We start from the raw sequence: 20,000 nt of genomic DNA, 5'->3' as shown, positions 1-20,000 counted from the left end.
AAAGTGCTAAAATGTTTGAAAATAGCAGATCTACAAGCTCACACCGCGTCGCGATGTGATGCACTGTGAGCTTGTAGATCGGCTATTTTTCAAATAGCCTACACAGTATGTATAAAATAGGGCTGAGTGGTGGTTAATGTATGTTTTATAATGTCATAATTTATATCTGAAAAGTAACTATTAACTAACATTTTCAAATGATTGTAGTGGAGTAAAAGTACAATATTTGCCTCTGAGATGTAGTGGAGTAGAAGTAAAAGTATTGGAAATTGGAAATACTCAAGTAAAGTACAATTACCTCCAAATTGTACTTCAGTACAGTACTTAAGTAAATGTACTTAGTTACTTTCCATCACTGCACTTGTGTCAAAGGCTGTTGTAGTCACTAGGCCTAGGAGTATGGCCTCTCTGTAGTACACTATACATTTGGAACTACAATTCCCTTGATGTCTTATCTAGTCTGTGTAATGTTGGACACAGCTAGGTGTCTTGCATTGGTGATGACACACTCACTGCTGCATTCACTCGTCCTTGTGTACGCCTGAAGAAGGTCACACGACCCAAAGCTTGCATTAAAACTCAGATACCTGCACGGTGTTTGGAGTGTGCGTCATGCTGTTTTGTTCTGTGTCATACTGTTTTCATTCAGCTCGTCTAAGTGCTTGTTTAACGGATGAGAGGTCATTTATCTCACCGTTCTGAACAGACAAAGTATAACATAGGGTTAAAGTGGTTAAACGGATTGTGTACTCTATATTAACACATTTTGCTGCTCACCCCCTGGTGGTACCCCTTCGAGGTCCCATGGGGGTCCCTGGATCCCACTCTGACTTATAAGTGTGTGTGTGTGTGTGTGTGTGTGTGTGTGTGTGTGTGTGTGTCTGTGTGTGTGTGTGTGTGTGTGTGTGTGTGTGTGTGTGTGTGTGTGTGTGTGTGCGTGCGTGCGTGCGTGCGTGCGTGCTGTGGTTGATGAAGAGTCTGTATTAGAGACAGCCTGCACCTTTGAACCTAGCCTAGAGGAAGCTTTTATGACCGAGGTAATGAAATACCAACCACTTCTACATACCATCTCAGAGCTGGGCTATGGGTGCAGACTATTTGTTAGGTGCAGACTATTTGTTTACATATTTGACAGCATAGTACTACATATAGTACACACAGAGGGTTTCAACAACTCGACACATATGGCGGAGACGCTGTTATACCCATAGTGTACTGAGTGACATACTTATCCTCCTATAATTCGACAAAGCTCTGTCTGTGCGAGCCCAAAATCTCTTCTGCCCGGTTCTCCTCAGTGGCTGGAGCAATTGATCTGAATTTGCCCAAACCCATTGACCATTACCACCCGTTTTTTGATTTCCCCAAATGGTTAGCTGTTTATTAGCGTTTTTGTGTTCGTTGGCTCCCGGGTTGCCAAATCATGTGCGCATATCCCCCCACGGGTATGGTCTAGTTGTATCTAATTCTAATTTAGTCCCACTCCTTGGGGTGTTTTTTTTTTGTCACTGTATATTTGCACATACGTGAAATGTGTCCTCTGCATTCACCCATATAACTAGGAGGAGCAGTGAGCAGCCATTCTACGGCGCTCGGGGAACAATTAATGGTTAAGAGTCTTGAAGACATGCCATGATTTTGTGAATTTAACCTCATGTTTGTGTCCTTGTATGCTCTCCTTTAAGTGGACATAAATAAATTGTTAATGTGTCTGTGTGTGTGTGTCTCTCTCTCTCTCTGTCCGCCCCAGGCACCCTCTCTCAAGCGTGTGCTTCACACACCCAGCCCCTCCCCCTCCCCCCCAACGGCGGCGGCGGCGACGGCGGGATTGGTTTGCCATGGTCGCCATACCCACGCTCTCTCTCCTATTGGCCCTGGCGGAGTGGGCGGCCCCCATCGACTCCTCCCCCCACCTGCTGCTGCGCCCGAGCCCGCGGGAGCGCGACGCGGGGACCATGATCAACTTCAACATCGCCGTGATCCACGCGGGGGCCACGACGCAGCCCGAGGCGGCCGTGGGCGGCCCCGGCGGCGGCCGGGTGCTGTACCCGGGCTTCGGCCGGGTGCACAGCTCCCTGGGGGACAGCGTGGTCACCCAGTGGGGCTCGGCCAACGTCATCTGGCTACAGGTCTGGAAAAAAATGCACTCTCTCTCTCATCTCAGTGATTCTCATCCAGTGTTGGAAAGTAACTAAAGTAATATGTAACTTAAAATGATATTATTACTTTTTTCCAGTAACTGGTAAAGTAACTAATTACTTTTGGCAGGGAGTAATAAGTAAAGTAACTATATTACTTTTTAAACAAGTAATATGTAATAAGTAATATATTACTATGTTTTAGTAACTTTTCCAACACAGTGTTGGAAAGTAATGTTTTAGTAACTTTTCCAACACAGTGTTGGAAAGTAACTATAAAGTAATATGTAACTTAAAGTAATATATTACTTTTTTACAGTAACTAGTAAAGTAACTAATTACTTTTGGCAGGGAGTAATAAGTAAAGTAACTATATTACTTTTTAAACAAGTAATATGTAATAAGTAATATATTACTATGTTTTAGTAACTTTTCCAACACTGTTCTCATCCCTCTTTTGTTTTTATTATTTCCCCCCAGTGTTAATTTAACTTCTGACAGCGTACAAATGGAACCAAATGGACCCTTAAGGGTCCATTTGGTTCCATTTGTACGCTGTCAGAAGTTGCAGACCCATTAAGGGTCCATTTTCCTCGGACATTTGCCCGGAGAAATAGTACTCTTATCTCCACTCTTACTGTACGTGTCTTGCCCAAATAAGGACGTCCTGGTCCAAAGTCAGTTTGGCCTAATGCCAAAAAAATTAGCTGCTAATCACAGCTAATGCTAATATGTATTCTTATAATATGAAATGTCCAACCATCATGCATTGCTTTGTGTGTTGAGTGGGTTCGGTTTTGAAGTTTGAAATGATCAAAGTAACGAGTCGTTAGCATTGCTGATAATTAGCATGGCTCACGTGTCACCGTCTCTGTGCGTGCGTGACCTGTGAGTGTCATCAGTGGAAGATGACGCAGCATTCACAGCAGCAGGGTCGTAATGTTTTTAAATCTATAATAATATAATATTCACCTAGTGCAGTACGTTAACCAGACTATGACTTCAATCGTGTACTGTGTGATGCACCAGCTTTGGGAGAGTTTGGGGATGTCCATATATGGGCAAAATGTGGACACAGAACAGAGACAGACAGACAGACAGACAGTTTCCAGGATTTATATATAGATGGTAGCGGTGTAAAAAATAATCAATTCATAGATTAATCGCGATGCGGACAGGGACGATTATGAATCGATTCATCAATTGTCAAAAATCTTTATCTTTAAAAATAAAAACACTTTTCTCTATCATATTGCTAATTGCACATGCAGCCAGATTTACATGTTGTTCAGTATATCTGACTGCTTGTATTGACTGATGAAAACGTTGCCATGTTGTGCAGTAACATAGAAAAGTGTGATGCATCGCGATGCATCGTCAAATCGAATTATTACAAGGTTAACAGTAATCGAATCGTTACCTGGTGAATCGTAATCGAATTGAATCGTGAGGGCAATGCCAATGTACACCTAGATAGAAGCACAAACCATGACACTTCGCGCCACACCATCAGCTTTCCCGGGCATTGCCGTGCGGTTATTGTGTTGATGCTGTCAATCACGTGTGTTCAATTTTCAGCATCGAGCATTGGCCGGGGTTATTGCGTGGGTGAAATAGGCTCTCTCCCCTCTCTCCCCTCTCTCTTCCCCTGTCAATTAATTTCAATGTCCAATTCAAATAGCTTCATTTGCATGAATAACAGTTACAATATTGCCTAAGCATCAAGTGCAATAATAAAGAGGGAAAAAATGTGTCTGTCTGTCTCCCCTCTCTGCCTCTCTCTTGCTGATCAAACTCTCCCTCTATCTCTCCATCTCTCTCTCTCTCCCTCTCCCACTCTCTTTCTCTCCCGTCTGACATCACGCACATTTTTGCACTGATGTTAAACCGCCGCCTGTCGCCTGGCGTGTCCAGTCCATACGAGCATATCTGTGTGCCCACCACAGAGAGACGCCGCCTGCCACAACTTGAACTTTATGTAATTCAACGTTTTCAAGCCAAGGGACCCCTTGGCTGAACATTTTCATAGATTTCTTAGACAGCTTAACACATTGACTGCCAGAGTTTATTCATAATGTACTCACCCCTGTGCCAGCAATTTGCGTGTTTTTTAATTTTGTAATTTTGTAATTTTTCATTCAAATAAATTCTCTGATTGTGGTGTTAAGCACATACGACAGTTCCACCAGTAGAGAGCAGCAAATCCACACATTGATCACCTCGCTCGCCCCCTCCCAAACAGGCCCACGTCATATCCCGTCATTCACCGGATGTTATATTTTCGACAATCCCTGATCCGCTGATCGGCCTGAAAACGATGTGATACACTACGACGATGACTGTTAGTCACCCGGACCAAAGAAAATAGAAGTTGAGCTGTCCGTTCGTTTTTTATACCGTGTGAAAAACCCGTGTTTTTCCCTATTCTGGCCGAAAATGACCGGAGAAAAACAATGTGACCCGGAAAAGATTTTTTTTTTTTACATCCGGCTCCGGGTGAGTGTGACGTAAGTGGAAAAACGAAAGTGCCGATGAGAAATAAACAGAGCCGTGCGATCACAGATTATTGAGATTAAACAATGAAAATTCAAAAGAACGCATCAATGCGTTCTTTTGAATGCTGGCACTCAAGCGATGGATTTGAAAGAACGCATCGATGCGATCTTGGCAATCAATGTGTTAATAGACTTTGACAGCACCGTCAGTGGATGTTTGATTAATGTGTATTTTCAGACATTTAGCCACTTGAACGTCAATACTTAGTCTTTTTTTCCATCTACACCAAACCGCTTTGCCAAAAATAGCCGATCTACAAGCTCACAACGCCTCGCGCTGCGAGGCGTTGTGAGCTTGTAGATCGGCTATTTTTGGGCTAATGTTCCACTCAGAATAGGGATGCTGGGGTTCAAGTGGTTCATGTAAAAAAAACATGATCCTATCGCACAAAAGATTTGGCAGCCCTCCTGTAATAACTCTGAGGACCCCCTAGGGGTCCCGGACCCCCTGTTGAAGACCCCTGTAATAGACGATGACATCGTGCGTCATCACTGCTTACGTTATTCTGCAGGACGGGATCCAACTATCCCATTCGTTTTTCAACCAAGGAAAATGTACTGTATCTATAAATCCACGGGAATTTCTCTGTCTGGCCTGTCCTTCACGTTATCCTGAGAACCATTCATCCAATGGACTTCACACTCGGCGGGTATGTTGCTGAGCGCCCCAGGGGAGAGTCCAGTGTCGAGTGTGAAGGCGATTGGACGAGCGCTTCTCCTTCAACTGGCCCCCCCCGCTACGAATGGCCACGCTTTCAGAAAGCGGCGGCCACGCCCCGAACGAGCGCCGCACTATAGCCTTAATCCACTAAGACCGGGAAAGCATCTGTGTGTCATTTTCAGATTTCTTTGGCTATTCAAAAATAGCAGATCTACAAGCTCATAGCGAGCTTGTAGATCTGTTATTTTTGAAACATCGTGAAAATGTGTGCAAATCTTTGAATACATATGCTGTATTCTTTTTAAAAGCGAAATTGTTTTACTCAAACCTTTGCTTCTGGGGGGTCCCTGGAACAAGATATTTTGAGATGGGGGTCCGCAGCCAAATACATGTCATTTTGACATGAAAAAAAGTTTGAGAACCACTGATATTAAAACTGTTAGAAGACATTTGTAGAATCCCCAGAAGCAAATATTTGAGTTGAAAATGTCCACTTTAAAAATATGTATTCAAAGATTTGCACAAATGTTCATGATTTTTCAAAAAATAGCAGATCCACAAGCTCATAGCGCGGCACTCTGTGCCACGGTATGAGCTTGTAGATCTGCTATTTTTCAATAGCAAAAGAAATCTAAAATGACACAGATGCGTTCCTGGTCTTAATGGGTTAAAAAGACAGGTATTGTTCTTGACGTCGACACCACAGAGGTTTATTTGCATCACAGTAGTTTATGGCAGACTCGAATCAAAGTGACAATTCAGCATCTCTGCCCTAGGACACACTGTGACAGGTCGCTGATGGGACGCTCATTGGCCCTAGTGGGGATCGAACCCCCAGACCTTTATGGTGATGGCACGTCTGGTCCCACTCCCAGCCATTAGAGCCTGTCCCCCTGACGTCCTACTTCTGCCCAGCTGGGAGGAAAGGGGACTCATAATCATAGATGATATACATTATTCATGCTCACACTCATTACTTGAGGTGAATAGCCAAGTACAGGACTGCTGCCGGTGTGTGTGTGTCGTTGTCGGTGTGTATGTGTGTGTGTGTGTGTGTGTGTGTGTGTGTGTGTGTTTGCTCTTTGACCAACAGCTTGTATTATTGGCCTAACAATGTCACTGCAAAATACGGTACATGACACCTTCCCTATGAGCTACAGTACATATAATTAACTGAGAGGCATATCCTGCATGGCCTCTTTTTGCTATGGGTTTTTCTCTCTGGGCTCTATTAAGGACCTCATAGTTAAGAACTGGTCTTATTACTTACTTTAAAACGTGGAGGCGTGACCAATGCCATTTTGCTATTATGGATGTGGTAATGTGCGCACTGCACCGAGGCGCTATGCGGTGAAACTGCCCTGAATTAGTCATGGGTGTGTTTGGGCTTGCTCGCCAAGAACGCAGATATGCGTTCTTTCAAAAAACATTTTTATGAAAACCAGCGGGCCATAGCTCCAAAATGGCCGATCACGGTAGAAATGTTATTGTTCCGGTGGATAGACAGGACTCTCCCCCGTGCACGTTGTGGCTTCTGCGGCTGTCAAAAGATCGTCAATTTAAGATAATAAACGCTGGCATGGGGATAAAAAACGATGTTTTAATCTCAGGCAGTCAGTGTGTTAAGACGTGGTCTGACCACGTCTTAGCGGTATGCTGTGAATATGTAGAATGAATATATAAGTCAAGGATAAGGCATAATAGCAGATACAGCATTGCGCCCTTAATTAACATATGCACACTCCCCCATGCATAAAATATTCCGGCGAGTCTTATTACTTTAGTGTTTGCGTTCAGCGCAACTTGCATTATAGGGATTGCGCATACGATGGTGGTGTTATCACCTAATTATCACCTAAGACGTAGATTTAAGACGTGCATAATAGGGCGCTCAGTCTCTATGTCTGTCTGTCTGTATCTCTATGTCTGTCTCTCTGTATCTCTATGTCTGTCTGTCTCTGTATCTCTATGTCTGTCTGTCTGTCTGTCTGTCTGTCTGTCTGTCTCTGTCTCTCTCTCTCCGTCTGTGTCTCCCTGTCTCTTTCCATTTGACTTAATTTCTCTGTATTCTCTTTGTCTCTCGCTCTCTCTGTTCAATTCAATAATCTTTATTGGCATCGTAAGATCGCTGTTACCTTGCCAAGTACGAAATGCAACACGAATGCATCTCAAAAGCCAGCAAACAAACCAAAACATGAAAGCAGGCTGTAAGTGAGCATCCATCCCTCTCCCTCCCTCCCCCTCTCTCCCCCTCTCTCTCTCTCTCTCTTTCTCCCTCTCTCTCTCGCTCTCCCTCCCCCTCCTTTTCGTTTTGTGACGTGACATACACAACAGGTCTCTCTCTCTCTCTCTCTCTCTCTCTCTCTCTCTCTCTCTCTCTCTCTCTCTCTCTCTCTTTCCAAGGCTCACTCTCTCTTTGCCGCTGTCTCCTTCTCTCACTCTCAGGTCAATTTCAATTTCAGTTCCGTTCCATTGCCTATTATCACTTCAGTACAGTTTCAATTACCTCACTGCTCTCTCCCTGTGCATAGCTCTCGCTCTCTCTCTCTCTCTCTCTCTCTCTCTCTCTCTCTCTCTCTCTCTCTCTCTCTCTCTCTCTCTCTCTCTCTCTTTCCGTCCTTCTCTCTCTCTGTCTCCCTCTCTTTCTCTCCATTTCTATCATTCCTACATTACTCTCTCCGTTTCTGTATTTCTATCTCTGCCCCCCTCCCTCCATTCAATTTCAGTTTGATTTCAGCAACTTTATTTCACCTAATCAATTGATTTATTATTCTCTCTCTCTCTCTCTCTCTCTCATCCCTGGGCCTTCTCTCTCTCCCCTCCCCTCTCCGTGCTGAATGAAACAATGTCTTTTTTTCTCTCTCTCTCCCTTTGACACACTCTCTCTCTCTCTCCCTCCCCCTCTCTCTCTCTCTCTCCTCTCTCTCTCTCTCTCTCTCTCTCTCACACCCCACCCTCGTTCTCTCATCCCCCTCTCAGGTGAACGACAGCAGTCCCAAGACGGTGCTGAACCAGCTGTGCGAGCTGCTGGCGGCGCGGCCCCTCCAGGGCCTGGTCTACGAGGAGGAGAGGCCCCCGCCCACGGCCTGGGGCCCCCTGGCCCCCATGTTGGAGTTCGTCTCGGCCCAGACGGGGCTGCCCATTGTGGCCGTGGGAGGGGGCGCGGGGCTGGGCAGGATGCCACAGGTAGAGAGGGGAAGCTGGGGATGGGGTGGGGGGATCGGATTGGAATGGATGGTGCATTGGGGGGCGGGCGGTGGTTCTCAAACCTTTTCTTTTTTCTTTTAACCCATTGAGACCTGAAGCCGATTCTACATGTCTCCTAAATCTCAACAGTTTTCTGAAAAACGTATGTTTCTATATCAGTGGTTCTCAATCTTTTTCATGTCAAGGACCCCCAAAATTATATGTATTTGGCCGCGGACCCACATCAAAATATTTTGTTCCAGGGACCCCCCAGAAGCAAAGATTTGAGTTAAAAATGTTCGCTTTAAAAATATATATTTTCAAAGATTTTCACGAATTTTCAAAAATAGCAGATCTACAAGCTCATAGCGCGGCACCGAGTGCCGCGCTATGAGCTTGTAGATCTGCTATTTTTGAAAATGCTATGAGCTTGCTATTTTTGAATAGCCCAAAGTGTAAAATAATGCTTTTTAGCTCAAATCTAAAAATGAGACAGTTCCAGGTCTCAATGGGTTAATGGTATGCATTATGCTTTATGCATTATGGTATGCATTATGCCACGGACCCCCCCCCCCCCCAACCCCCCATAACTCAGAGAGCATACGAATGGAACCAAATGGACCAGTAATGCTTTTGAGCGACAAGTGTTGACCAACACGTTGCACTAAGTGTCTCTCAGCGGCAGTGTTGATTTCGTCGACTATAACTATGACGAAAAATATTCGTCGACTACCTTTTTACACTGACACTGACGAAAATGTAATAAAAACTAAATGAAAACTAAGCTACGATGACTAAAACTAAGACTAAATATATTGACAATTTCGTCAACAAATAAAAACTCGACTAAGCTGTTAGTGAGGGACGAGTAGAGAAGAGATCCAGTAGAAATGAAAGACAAGTCATTTTATGTTTGGTTGAGCTCGGGTGTTGCGCTCTGAAAATAGCAGATCTACAAGCTCACAACGTGTTGTGAGCTTGTGGATCGGCTATTTTCAACATGCAACCAAGTGTAAAATCAGCCATTACGACGCCATCAAGGCACCGCCAAAATACATTTTAGTCGACTAAATCAACTGTAGATTTAGTCAACTAAAATATGATGATATTTAGTCGACTAAAACTAGACAAAAACTAAAACATTTCAGATGGCTAAAATATGATTAAAACTAAATGGAATTTTATTCAAAAGACTATGACTGAATGAATTTGAATGAATTTGAATCAACACTGCTAAACGGTCAGAGTTTTGAGCATAAATGCCGTCTGCGACTCGCAGACGCGACAGCGCCGCCACAAAGCGTAAACCAGGAAGTGGATGTGGTATCGTGCAGCTAACCAATCAGAGTATACGCAACATTCATTTTTCCAGAGGTATGCGTCGACAGCATCGCTGCAAGTCCTCCGCGGGACCGCGACACTTTTTGTTGACGTTTTGACGTGCGACACGTTGGTTGATGCAGTCGCTCAAAGCATATGTAGGCCCTATGCACAGCAGCCATATTGGCAAACATTGGGCTTGTTACATTTAGTGTCGCCAACATGCGCAGTAGCAGCACCCTGACTTAACTCAACCTTGATTAGTATCATTTGTAACACCTGTGAATTAGGAAGTAAGGAGGTGGCCCAAATTCTTGCCAATATGGCCGCTGAGCATAGAGCCTATTGGCCTTAAGGGTCCATTTGGCTCCTAACTACCACTCATTTAGCTGGGGACCCCCCTGGAAAGCCCTCAATGACCCCTGGGGGTCCCTGGAACCCCCGCTTTGAGAACCATTGCATTGGGGAGGTGGTCTTTGGGGGGGCGCTGGTAGGAGGTACATGTAACGGTGGAGAAGTGAGGAGAGGGGTGACGGACGCGAGGCGTTCAGAGGGAGGTGAGGAGGAGCAGGTCTGGGGGGGGGGTCTTTGACTGGCTTTGATCTGCTACATTGTGCCAATGTGCATGTGTGCGTGTGGTTCTACATTTGTATGTGCACGTACAGCACTTTTCATTTGGGAATGTACATTGTCAACAAAGGTGTGTATGTACGTGTGCGTGTGTGTGTGTGTGCGTGTTTCATTGTGGGTGAGGATACGTTTGTGCGTAAGAATGTGTGAGCAATGGCTATGTCCACGCAATTTGTATTTGCAGGTGTGTGCGTGTGTGTGTGCGTGTGTGTGTGTGGTCTGTACTTGCATCTGTGCATCAGATGGCTCCTTCCAAGAAAAACGCATTGTTTACTGTGCAACGAAATAACTGTTTCAACTTTTTTTTAAATCTCACTGAATGAAATTTGCAGAACCCTTTGATGATCTTCTGCCCCCCCCCCCTCCCTCCCCAATCCTCCCTTAAGAGAGGAGACTAGCTGTTGTGGCCCTGCGGTTTCACGGGTGTTTCGAGCCCAATGATGTGAAGAATAACCATGGCAGGGTCACGGGAGTCGTGTAGTTCTTTGTAGTGGAGAGGAGACTGCATTGCACGGCTGCTTGTCGTGTCGCTTACTTGGCCTTCAGAAACAGTGAAGCCCAGCGGAGGACCAGTGTTGTTTACTGGTCCGCCAAAAATACCCCCCCCCCCACTTCTGAGGAAGACAGAGGAGTCATGGGAGTTTTGGTTCATTGTTGTGCTGTGTTAGTGTAGCTTTCCTTCAGAAACGGGACTTCTACGGAGGATGAAAGTTGTTGGAAGCTGTTGTTGGAGGATCAGTATTGTACCTGTTAGAGAGAGGTTCTCTTTGTGTACCAGGAAATGTGCCCTCTTACCCAATCACAACCCTTCAATCATGAATCAGGAAAGAACGAGAGCTGTGGCATTACACAAGAGCACTGGAGCATCGCTGTCAGGCAGAAACCTTGTATCACCATCTTAGCCTACTGTACATCTTTTTTTATGACAAACTCATAAAAATTCCACCTTTAACACATCGACCGCCAGAGGTTAATCTCATAATGTACTCACCAGTGCCAAGGTGTTTTTTTTTTTTTTCATGTCGCCATAGATCTTGTTAAAATCCTTAAGATTGAGCCGTACACGGTCTGTTTACATCCGCGACATCCCACTGTATCTCCCAGTGAAGACCACGTGTCAAACGGGGTATCCATGTTGTAGTTAGAGCGGATTACGTTAAACAGTGAAATGCGAGGAGAAAAAACTACAGGAAGAGAATTGAGTTTCAGTTTCGTCTGTAGAACGAGAGCGGACGTGATCGTCAAAACCGGATCCCAAATAATTATATTTCCGGTCATCAAACCGGAAACGGAAGTGGATCAAAAAAAATCCGAAAGTGAACCCGGAAATTTTTAGCGCGAAAAGACCGTGGACCGTAGGGCTACGGTCTCGGCGCTTAACAGTTGGATTTAACGGACCGTAGGACTACGTTCTTGGCGGTTAATGTGTTAATAATGACATGACCAAAATAGGGACACCAGGTTGAAAGTGGTTGAGACCCTCTTTGGGTTTTACCAATCGTCACCTTGCTAAACTAATGGCCTAAAAGTACGTTTTTTTTTTGTTTTTCAGGAAGAAAAAAAACTGATACAAAACTATATGATATTTCTTAATCATTTCACCCAAAACGTTTATAACAAATTATGACTATTAAAACAAAAATAACACTGTCTGTCAGTTATGTAACATAAGAGATTTAGATAGGTTTAAATAGGATTAAACCTGACACCAGAGGTGGCCAGTGTCATGAAGAGCTGACTTAGGCAAAAATATAATTTTCCTCCAAAAATGACTTAGGTCATTAGTTTAGCAAGGTGACGCAATGAAAAGTATTAAAACGAGAGCGTGTGACTAAATAATAACTACATTGGATGCAATGGAATTCGAACACAGGTTCCCCCCCCCCCCCCATTATCTGAAAAGTAAGGGATTTGGACATACAAGGCTTCCACCCGACAGCGATTATGTCTTTTTTCCACAGAGGCAGACGGGGTGAGATGAGATAGGATAGGATAGGATAGGATAGGATAGAGGAGGTACTGTATTGGCAGCCTTTGGCCTCCAGCTACCCGCTATTGATGTGATTGGCCCGCTGTGGGATCTTCATGGCTATTACTGTATGTGGTCTGAGTTAGAGTATAGGAGCTGTGCTTCTCTGTAGAAAGGAAGGGTGCTACCTGTTAACCTTTAGACACGGTCATATAATCCCACAGGGGAAGAAGAGTCCTGTTCATTATTAGGCTGTCTCTTCTTGCCTCTGCTTTTGATATCCCCCCCCCTCTATTGCCGGGTGGGGATGATAATATGTTTTATCCCTGCTTTTGGTCAGGCTGGATTAAATACGTGCGTTTCCTTTTGGGAAAGGTCTGATTTGATTATTGTTTTCTTCTTAGTTTTTTGATAATTTCACAATTTAATAAACAAACCAAAAAATAGTGTGTTAACCACATTAACCCTGGTGTCCCTATTTTGAGCAAATGTTTTCATTTAAGAATTGTCAAAATCGTTCCAAGATCTTTTTTTTAAAGATTCAGAAATAGCAGATCTGAAAGCTCACAACGTGTCACGACACATCGTGAGCTTGTAGATCCGCTATTTTCGTATAAAGAAGCATTATGGGTAGTTGGGCCCATGGGTGATGGGGTTGTAACATGTTATGATGATATCCAGGATGTTTTGATGTTTCGAACTGTTGTTGTTCTTGTCGTTGTTGTTGCTGTTGTTGTTGTTTTAAGTTCCCCCTCAATTTAGTCATTACCAATCCACCCTTCCCCCTGTGTGTCTAGTCTCCGTCACTGTCAACCCTCTCCCCCCCCACTTGTTGGTCTTAGAGAGGTAGTAGACATCCGCATGTCTCCTCCGATACACATGGACTCGCCAGACGCCTTTATGCGGAGGAACACGCTTATCCCTCCTACAGTAATAGTTCGCTCCCGGCTGAGCAGGCGCCCCGACCAAGGAGTTGCTGCAGGTCGTCCCTTGGCCTGCTTTCCCACTCGCGAAACACCAAGCAATTGTGTTCGCTGGAGCACCCGGCCAAGCCGGAGGCACCGTGGAGGAATCAAACAGTCCTCTCCACGGTGGTAGGCTTATGTGAAGTTTGTGTGAGAGTGTGCAAAGGTAACGCTGACTGCCACCAGCCTGGGAACTCTCTCCATAGGTAAACAAGCCAAGTGCAGAGCAATTTTGCCTCTTGGCTTGTGTAAACAACAGGATAAGTTGATTTGTTTCTTTTCCGACCTGGGCCTTCTTTTCGTAGTTGTTGTCGCCATATTAATCCGCCATATTCTAATCATGGAATTTCACAAGTTTCTTTCAGTGCATAGAGCTTTATATACCGCATGCATTGCTCCATGCATCTGTCTCAAGCGATCTGATGGGACCATACCAGATGAAGTTTATGAGGAGTGTGAAACACGTCCTTTCAACACAGCAACGCTCACACTGCATCTAACCACTTAAACCCTAATATAGTTAGTCCATTGACTGGGGTCCCCCGGGGGTCTATCCTTATTCCTTGGCCCATAATGTTCTCCCTCTACAACAAATCTCTCTGGCAAACAATTGCGGATCTTCAAGTTCATCTTCAGTGTTGCAAAGCTGTGTGTTGTGAGCTTGTAGATCTGCTATATTGGGCAAATGTTAGCCTATTCTATGAATTGGGACGCTAGTGTTCAAGTGGTTAACCATTTGTTTTTGCTGAAGGTGAACAATTAACATTACACCATTACAATAAGTACCTAATATGCAGGAATACACCAATATATCGGAAGACAATCGGTGTCTGCCCGATGTGGGCTTTAAAAAGTACAATCATACATGGTCTGATGATTGATTTTTTTCAAATTGGACACTCCAATTGTTTTATTTGTAAAGGACTCTTGTTACCAATCTAAGTCTTGAAATGTTACTACCATACTACAAACTGCAAATCTTAACTGAGCTGAGCATTTTTCAAGCTCAAATTCAACAATGGGTATTGACACACTACGAGACATTGGTATCGCCCTGGTGCAATTCCTACTAAGTTATCTCCTTAAGGTCTGTACACACTGGGAGTGTTTATTCTGTGCGATTAATTCGTGTTAATTTAAACTAATGTTGAGAACGTGAATAACACAAGGTGACGCAAACATTTTTCGAAACAAGGTTGATTTTGCAGTGCGAGCACAATCAACCACCTGTATGAATGAAGTTTATTCGTCACACTCCCGTTGTGTAAGCCTAATTTATGCTCCGGCGCACATCAGCGTTGCTCGTCAAAAAATAGCAGACCTACGACGCGTCGCCAGCTTGTAGGTCTGCTATTTCCGACACGCGACACAGACAGACCGTCGTGCGATGAAGTATGAATTACTATGAGGGCTGTGGCGTTCCTGTCTTCATGCATGCGGAAGGACGGTGCAGACGTTTTACAAGGAGCATGGAGAACACATATCCTTGACCTTGACCGTCCGTTACGGTCAAGGTCAAGGATATTTTGTGAAGTTGCGTATCGTCGCAGTCGGGCAGAGACCTTGTATGTCCAAAAAAATATAACTTTTCAGGAAATGCAAAAATGAATCTGTGTTCCGGTGGATCTAATGTAGATATTATTTAGGCACGAGCTCTTGATGACCATTTTCATTGGTTAAAAATGTATAAAAATCACAGACTTAACCACTGTCAGCTTGCAGATCAGCTATTTTAGGGGGTAAAAAAATAGGGCATTCATTTATGAAAATAAAAAAACATAAAAAAGATGAAATATCTGTGGAATATATACAAGGTTTCAGCCTGACAGTGAAGATTACGCAGGGTACTACTTGAAGTGTTGGTGCTTGTGGTGTTGAAAGGACGCGTTGGAAACACTTCATAAGGTCTGTCAGGTGTGATCCCGTCACAGAGTGGGGGATTCTGATAAGCCTCGCTCTACAAACGACAGAAACCTTTTATCGGCCAAACCCGATCTGCATGACTGCAACAACTAGGAAAAAAAAAACTGAACTAGGGGGAAAAAGGGCTTATCCTTCAAGAAATCTGCCGTTCTTCTCCTCTGCTCCGCCTCTCTCTCTCCTCCCCTTTCCCTCCACGTTTCGCAGGAGACGGGCTCCATCTTCCTGCAGTTCAGCTCGTCCACGGCGCTGCAGCTGGAGGTGATCTTCGAGGTGCTGGAGGAGTACGACTGGACGGCGTTCTCCGTGGTGACCACGCGCCACACCGGCTACCAGGACTTCATCCAGGTGGTGGAGGGCCTGACGGACGGCTCCTTCATCGGCTGGGAGAAGAAGAGCGTGGTGATGCTGAACGTGTCGGACGACCCCGGCGGGGCGCGCACCCGCAGGCTGCTGAAGGAGAATGAGGCGCAGGTGAGAGAGTGGGGGCTGGGAGAACGTGTATGGCGGCGGAACGGGGGAAGGAGGAGGGCGGGAGGAGGCGGAGGAGGGCGGGGGGGAGGGGGGGGTGGCGGGAGAGAGGAGAGAGGGGCGGCGCAGAAGGGGGTTGCGTCGGCGGGAAGGAGCTGTAAAGGCTGTGGTTCTCAAACCTCTTCCATTTCGTTCGGTTCCATTTGTACACTCTCAGAGTTCCAGACCTGTAAGGGTCTGTTTGGGTTCCCACATATCAATGATTTAGCTGGGGACCCCCTGGAGCAACCTCAAGGACCCCTGGGGGGCCCCCGGACCCCACTTTGAGAACCACTGCTGTAAGGAGACGGAGATTAGAAGGAGGAGGAGGAAGAGGAAGAGGGGGAGGAAGCACCAGCGAGGAGCCGGTGGGTGTTCTGGTGGTCCCCCCCCCCCCCTCCAGCCGTATTTCCTCCTTCCCTCCCTTCCTTCTTTCCTTCCATCCTTTCCTTCCTTCCTTCGTCCCTTCTGTCCGTCCTCTTTCCTCTCTCTCTCTCCCTCCCTCCCTCCCTCTGTCCATCTCTGCCACTCCCTCCCTCCCTGCCGCATCTCTCTCTCTCTCTCCCCTCTCTCCTCTATCCCCTCTGTTCTTCTTTCCCCCCCCATCATCTTTGATCTGCACGACAACAGAAAAAAAACAAAAAAAACATGAGTCACGTTTGGTCTTTTGCGTGTCAGCCTACAGAGACTCTAGCGGTGTAGGTCCAAGCCTATTCTGCGGCGTACGCATCTATGCTGTACCATACGACTACTGTACCGTACGCTGAATTCACGGGTTCGATGCATTGTCTGTGGCCGTCTTCGCCGCTGCGGCATGGGTGGTAGAGCCAGCAAAAAGAGCTGTGACAAAGTTGAGAAAAATTCTACCTTTCTGCTGCCTCTCTGTGGCGAGACAAAGCTAGTTTTATAGTAACCTTAGCCAAAGTTCGGCAGCTAGCTCGTCAACCTCAATATAATATTGAACCTTTGCCAATATATGATAGTTACCCAAGTTTAGAGAAACATTGACTGCACTGTTAGTTTCAGAAGTGTTAAGGGCAATCGACACCAAGCACGATATGACCACGCGGCCACATTTTTTTTCTGTTCTGGCCCCCCCAGGGTTGGAATGAACTCCCCACTGATGTCATGACAGCAGAGTCACTGCCCATCTTTTGCCGCAGGCTGAAAACCCACCTCTTCAGGAAACACTACCCTGACCCTTCCACTTAGCCTTGCCTACTTGTTGTCAATTATTTGTACGAGCTCTTGTTTAATTGGATCTTGTTTATTTTGATACACTTATTGGTTTTAGCTCTTGCTCATTTGATTTTGTCTCATCTGTTTAAGAAAGTAGGTAGCTGATATATTGCACCGTAGTACTCGGTATACTCTTAGTTACTTGTTTTAGAAGAGAATGCACTTAAGACTTCCGGTGATTAGTAGATTTCTTTTCTGTTGAATGCACTTATTGTCAGTCGCTTTGGATAAAAGCATCTGCTAAATGACCGTAGTGTAACGTAATGTACAACAATAAGGTGAGCATCCACACAGATGTTGTCGTAATAGTTGCGGTATGGGCTCTGCCATCCACTTCAGTTAGGATGATTTTTAATTATAGTTATCGAGCTTGTTTTGGACGGCTCATGAACAGTCTGGAGAAATGAATGATTTCAGCTTCTCAAGCAAAAAGCAGCAAAGCAGAGCATTATTACTTTCTATTACACTCAGTGTTTTGGAGCTTGCCCACAGCAGCTGTATTTCAGTCAGACAGCTCACGTGCAACAGATTTATTGAGAATGAATGAATGGTAGCATACTGTACAGTTGGTTTTGGCATCTAGGCTTAGCTTACCGCTGCAAGTAAGTAAGTAGGTCAGAGTGGCTTATTGTCAGTATCAGCCGAGCAACGAGGGCGTGTATACCGCCTTACAAAGCGCTAGACCCTGGGAGTTACTGCATTGCTGCAGTATAAGGTTTATAAGTATAAACTATTACTCCAAGTAGTTACCCAAACTATGTTACTCATGCGCTCAGTTAACGTACATGTCAACTGCGGCATAAAGGAGGTGTAAGTGACATTATTTTTGTAAAAACGAATAAAGCTCTATATTCCGATAACAGGGGTCTCCTAATCTCTCCGGTTCTTTAGTAAGCAGAAAATAAATATTCAGGTTGGAATACCAATTGTATCCAATCAGGTGAGAGAAATTCACAAACGCAATTTTATACTGTTTTTTTTTGGGGCAATCTCTCCTGATTGGATGAAATCGGTATCCCCACCTGCACATGTATTTGCCGTTTACTTGAGCTGGAGAGACGGGGAGACCCCTGAAACTGAACAAACGGCAACAGGTCCCAGGTTCGAGATCCTCCTTGAGCAAGACACTTAACCCCTAAACCCTAATCCATAGATGGACTGTGAAAGTTGCATTTCACAGCTTAAACGGGGCGGCAGTGTGGCTCAGGAGGTGGAGTGGACGTTTTGAGGACTGGAAGGTTCATGGTTTAAATCCGTGGCTCCTCCTGGCTTAGTCGTCGTGTCCAAGCAGCAGGACACTGAACCCCGTTAACTGCTCTAGACCAGCAGGTAGGTGCCTTGCGCGCAGTGGTGGAAAAAGTACTCAAATGTCTTACTTAAGTAAAAGTATCAATACTGCAATGTAGAAGTACTCTGTTAGAAGTAAAAGTCCCGAATAAAACATCCGGAATAAGTCCGGAATAAGTACAAAAGTAAACACATTGGTATCAAAATTTTCTTAAAGTACCAAAAGTAAAAGTACTAAAATCGCGAGCTTGTAGATCGGCTATTTTCAAATAGCCTAGGTTTAAAATAGGGCTAAAGTGTTTAATGTATGTTTTATAATGTAATAAGTTATATCTGCAAAGTAACTAGTAACTAAAGTTTTCAAACAATTGTAGTGGAGTAAAAGTACAATATTTGCCTCTGAGATGTAGTGGAGTAGAAGTAAAAGTATAGACAATTGGAAATACTCCAGTAAAGTAAAAGTACCTCAACATTTTACTTTAGTACAGTACTTGAGTAAATGTACTTAGTTAATTTACACCACTGCTTGCGCAGTTGCCTCTGCTGTCGCTGTGTGGATGGGTGTTATGTTGAAGCACATTGTGAAACGCTTTGGATAAAGGGGCTCTAGAAAAGAATACATTTACCATGTCATCAGCTGCTTTATTACAGAGGGTGTGTTGGAGTGAGAAGTATCAATTTTCTTTGCCGAACTAGCTTGCAGGCATTGCTCCGTTTTATTAAAAGAAAAAATATATATAAATAAAGCACATTCTTTGTGGGGAAGTAAGCAGGGATGCGGTGATTCAAAGTGATTGCTACGCTAGCAGACAATTGTGCGCTCCTTAAAGGCTAAGGCACAGGCCTGCTCTCTGATTTTCTAACGGCAATTAATTCATGGAGAGAGATAGCACACACTTGTCTTTCACCAGAAATGGTGAAATCTCAGAGACACATTTTGACAAAGCATGTCGGAGGTCGTAAACAAAACAGCGAAGATCCGTAGTAAAAACACAGACCATTCCAGGCAGCACTGTAGACAAGTGGACAGGGACTAACGTTCCGAACTGAGAGTGGAGCCGAAAGTAAGTAGAAAACAATTGTGTCCGCATGAGAACTTTGTTGGTTCCACCGAGCCGAAAAAAAAAAGTTTGACTCCGTCTGGAGTATATGCTGCCAGCTGAAACCCTGCGTGATGCGTTAATAATTAAACACGTTTGGCAAATTCACGCTCACGCTCAGACTGGCTGACCGACACATTGACCACTAGTGACTCATGGTTTTTGGTCTGTATCTCTCCTCGTTTTTATTCCCTCGGATATGCTCCCTTTTTTCCTCCTCCCCTACGGGCCTTGCTTCCTTCCTTCCTTCCTTCCATCCTTCACTTCTCTTCCTCCTCCTCCACCTCCTCTCAATGCATCCATCCCTGGTTCACTGTCTCCTTCCCTCTCCTCCCATTCTGATTTCCTCTTTTCCAATCCCTCCCGTTCAATCTTTCCACTGCTCATTCCGTTGGTATGCCCCCCCCCTCTCTCATGCAATTCTTTGCCCAGAGACAAGCCCCCCAACCCCCACACTCCTCTGTTTGTCTTAATTCCTCTCTTCTCCTCCTCTCTCGTTCTGTGACTTTCTACTATTCTT

General features: G+C 44.9%; 1 protein-coding gene across 1 annotated transcript in view; it reads left to right on the top strand.

Annotated features, from left to right (window-relative positions):
* Positions 1 to 1,838: 1,838 nt before the first annotated feature.
* The window catches only part of grin2db (glutamate receptor, ionotropic, N-methyl D-aspartate 2D, b), a gene marked incomplete at both ends in the record, with an annotated part of 148,659 nt that continues 130,497 nt past the window's right edge, over positions 1,839 to 20,000 (top strand). The window contains 3 exon segments of the mRNA XM_080426671.1: positions 1,839 to 2,129; positions 8,334 to 8,540; positions 15,552 to 15,818. Of these exon segments, the coding sequence (XP_080282797.1) occupies positions 1,839 to 2,129; positions 8,334 to 8,540; positions 15,552 to 15,818 (765 nt within the window).

This window comes from Gymnoscopelus braueri (genome assembly GCF_963280865.1).
Source record: "Gymnoscopelus braueri genome assembly, chromosome: 4".
Taxonomy (NCBI): domain Eukaryota; kingdom Metazoa; phylum Chordata; class Actinopteri; order Myctophiformes; family Myctophidae; genus Gymnoscopelus; species Gymnoscopelus braueri.
Note: the sequence above shows the minus strand (reverse complement) of the source record. Positions and strands in the feature narration are given on the sequence as shown.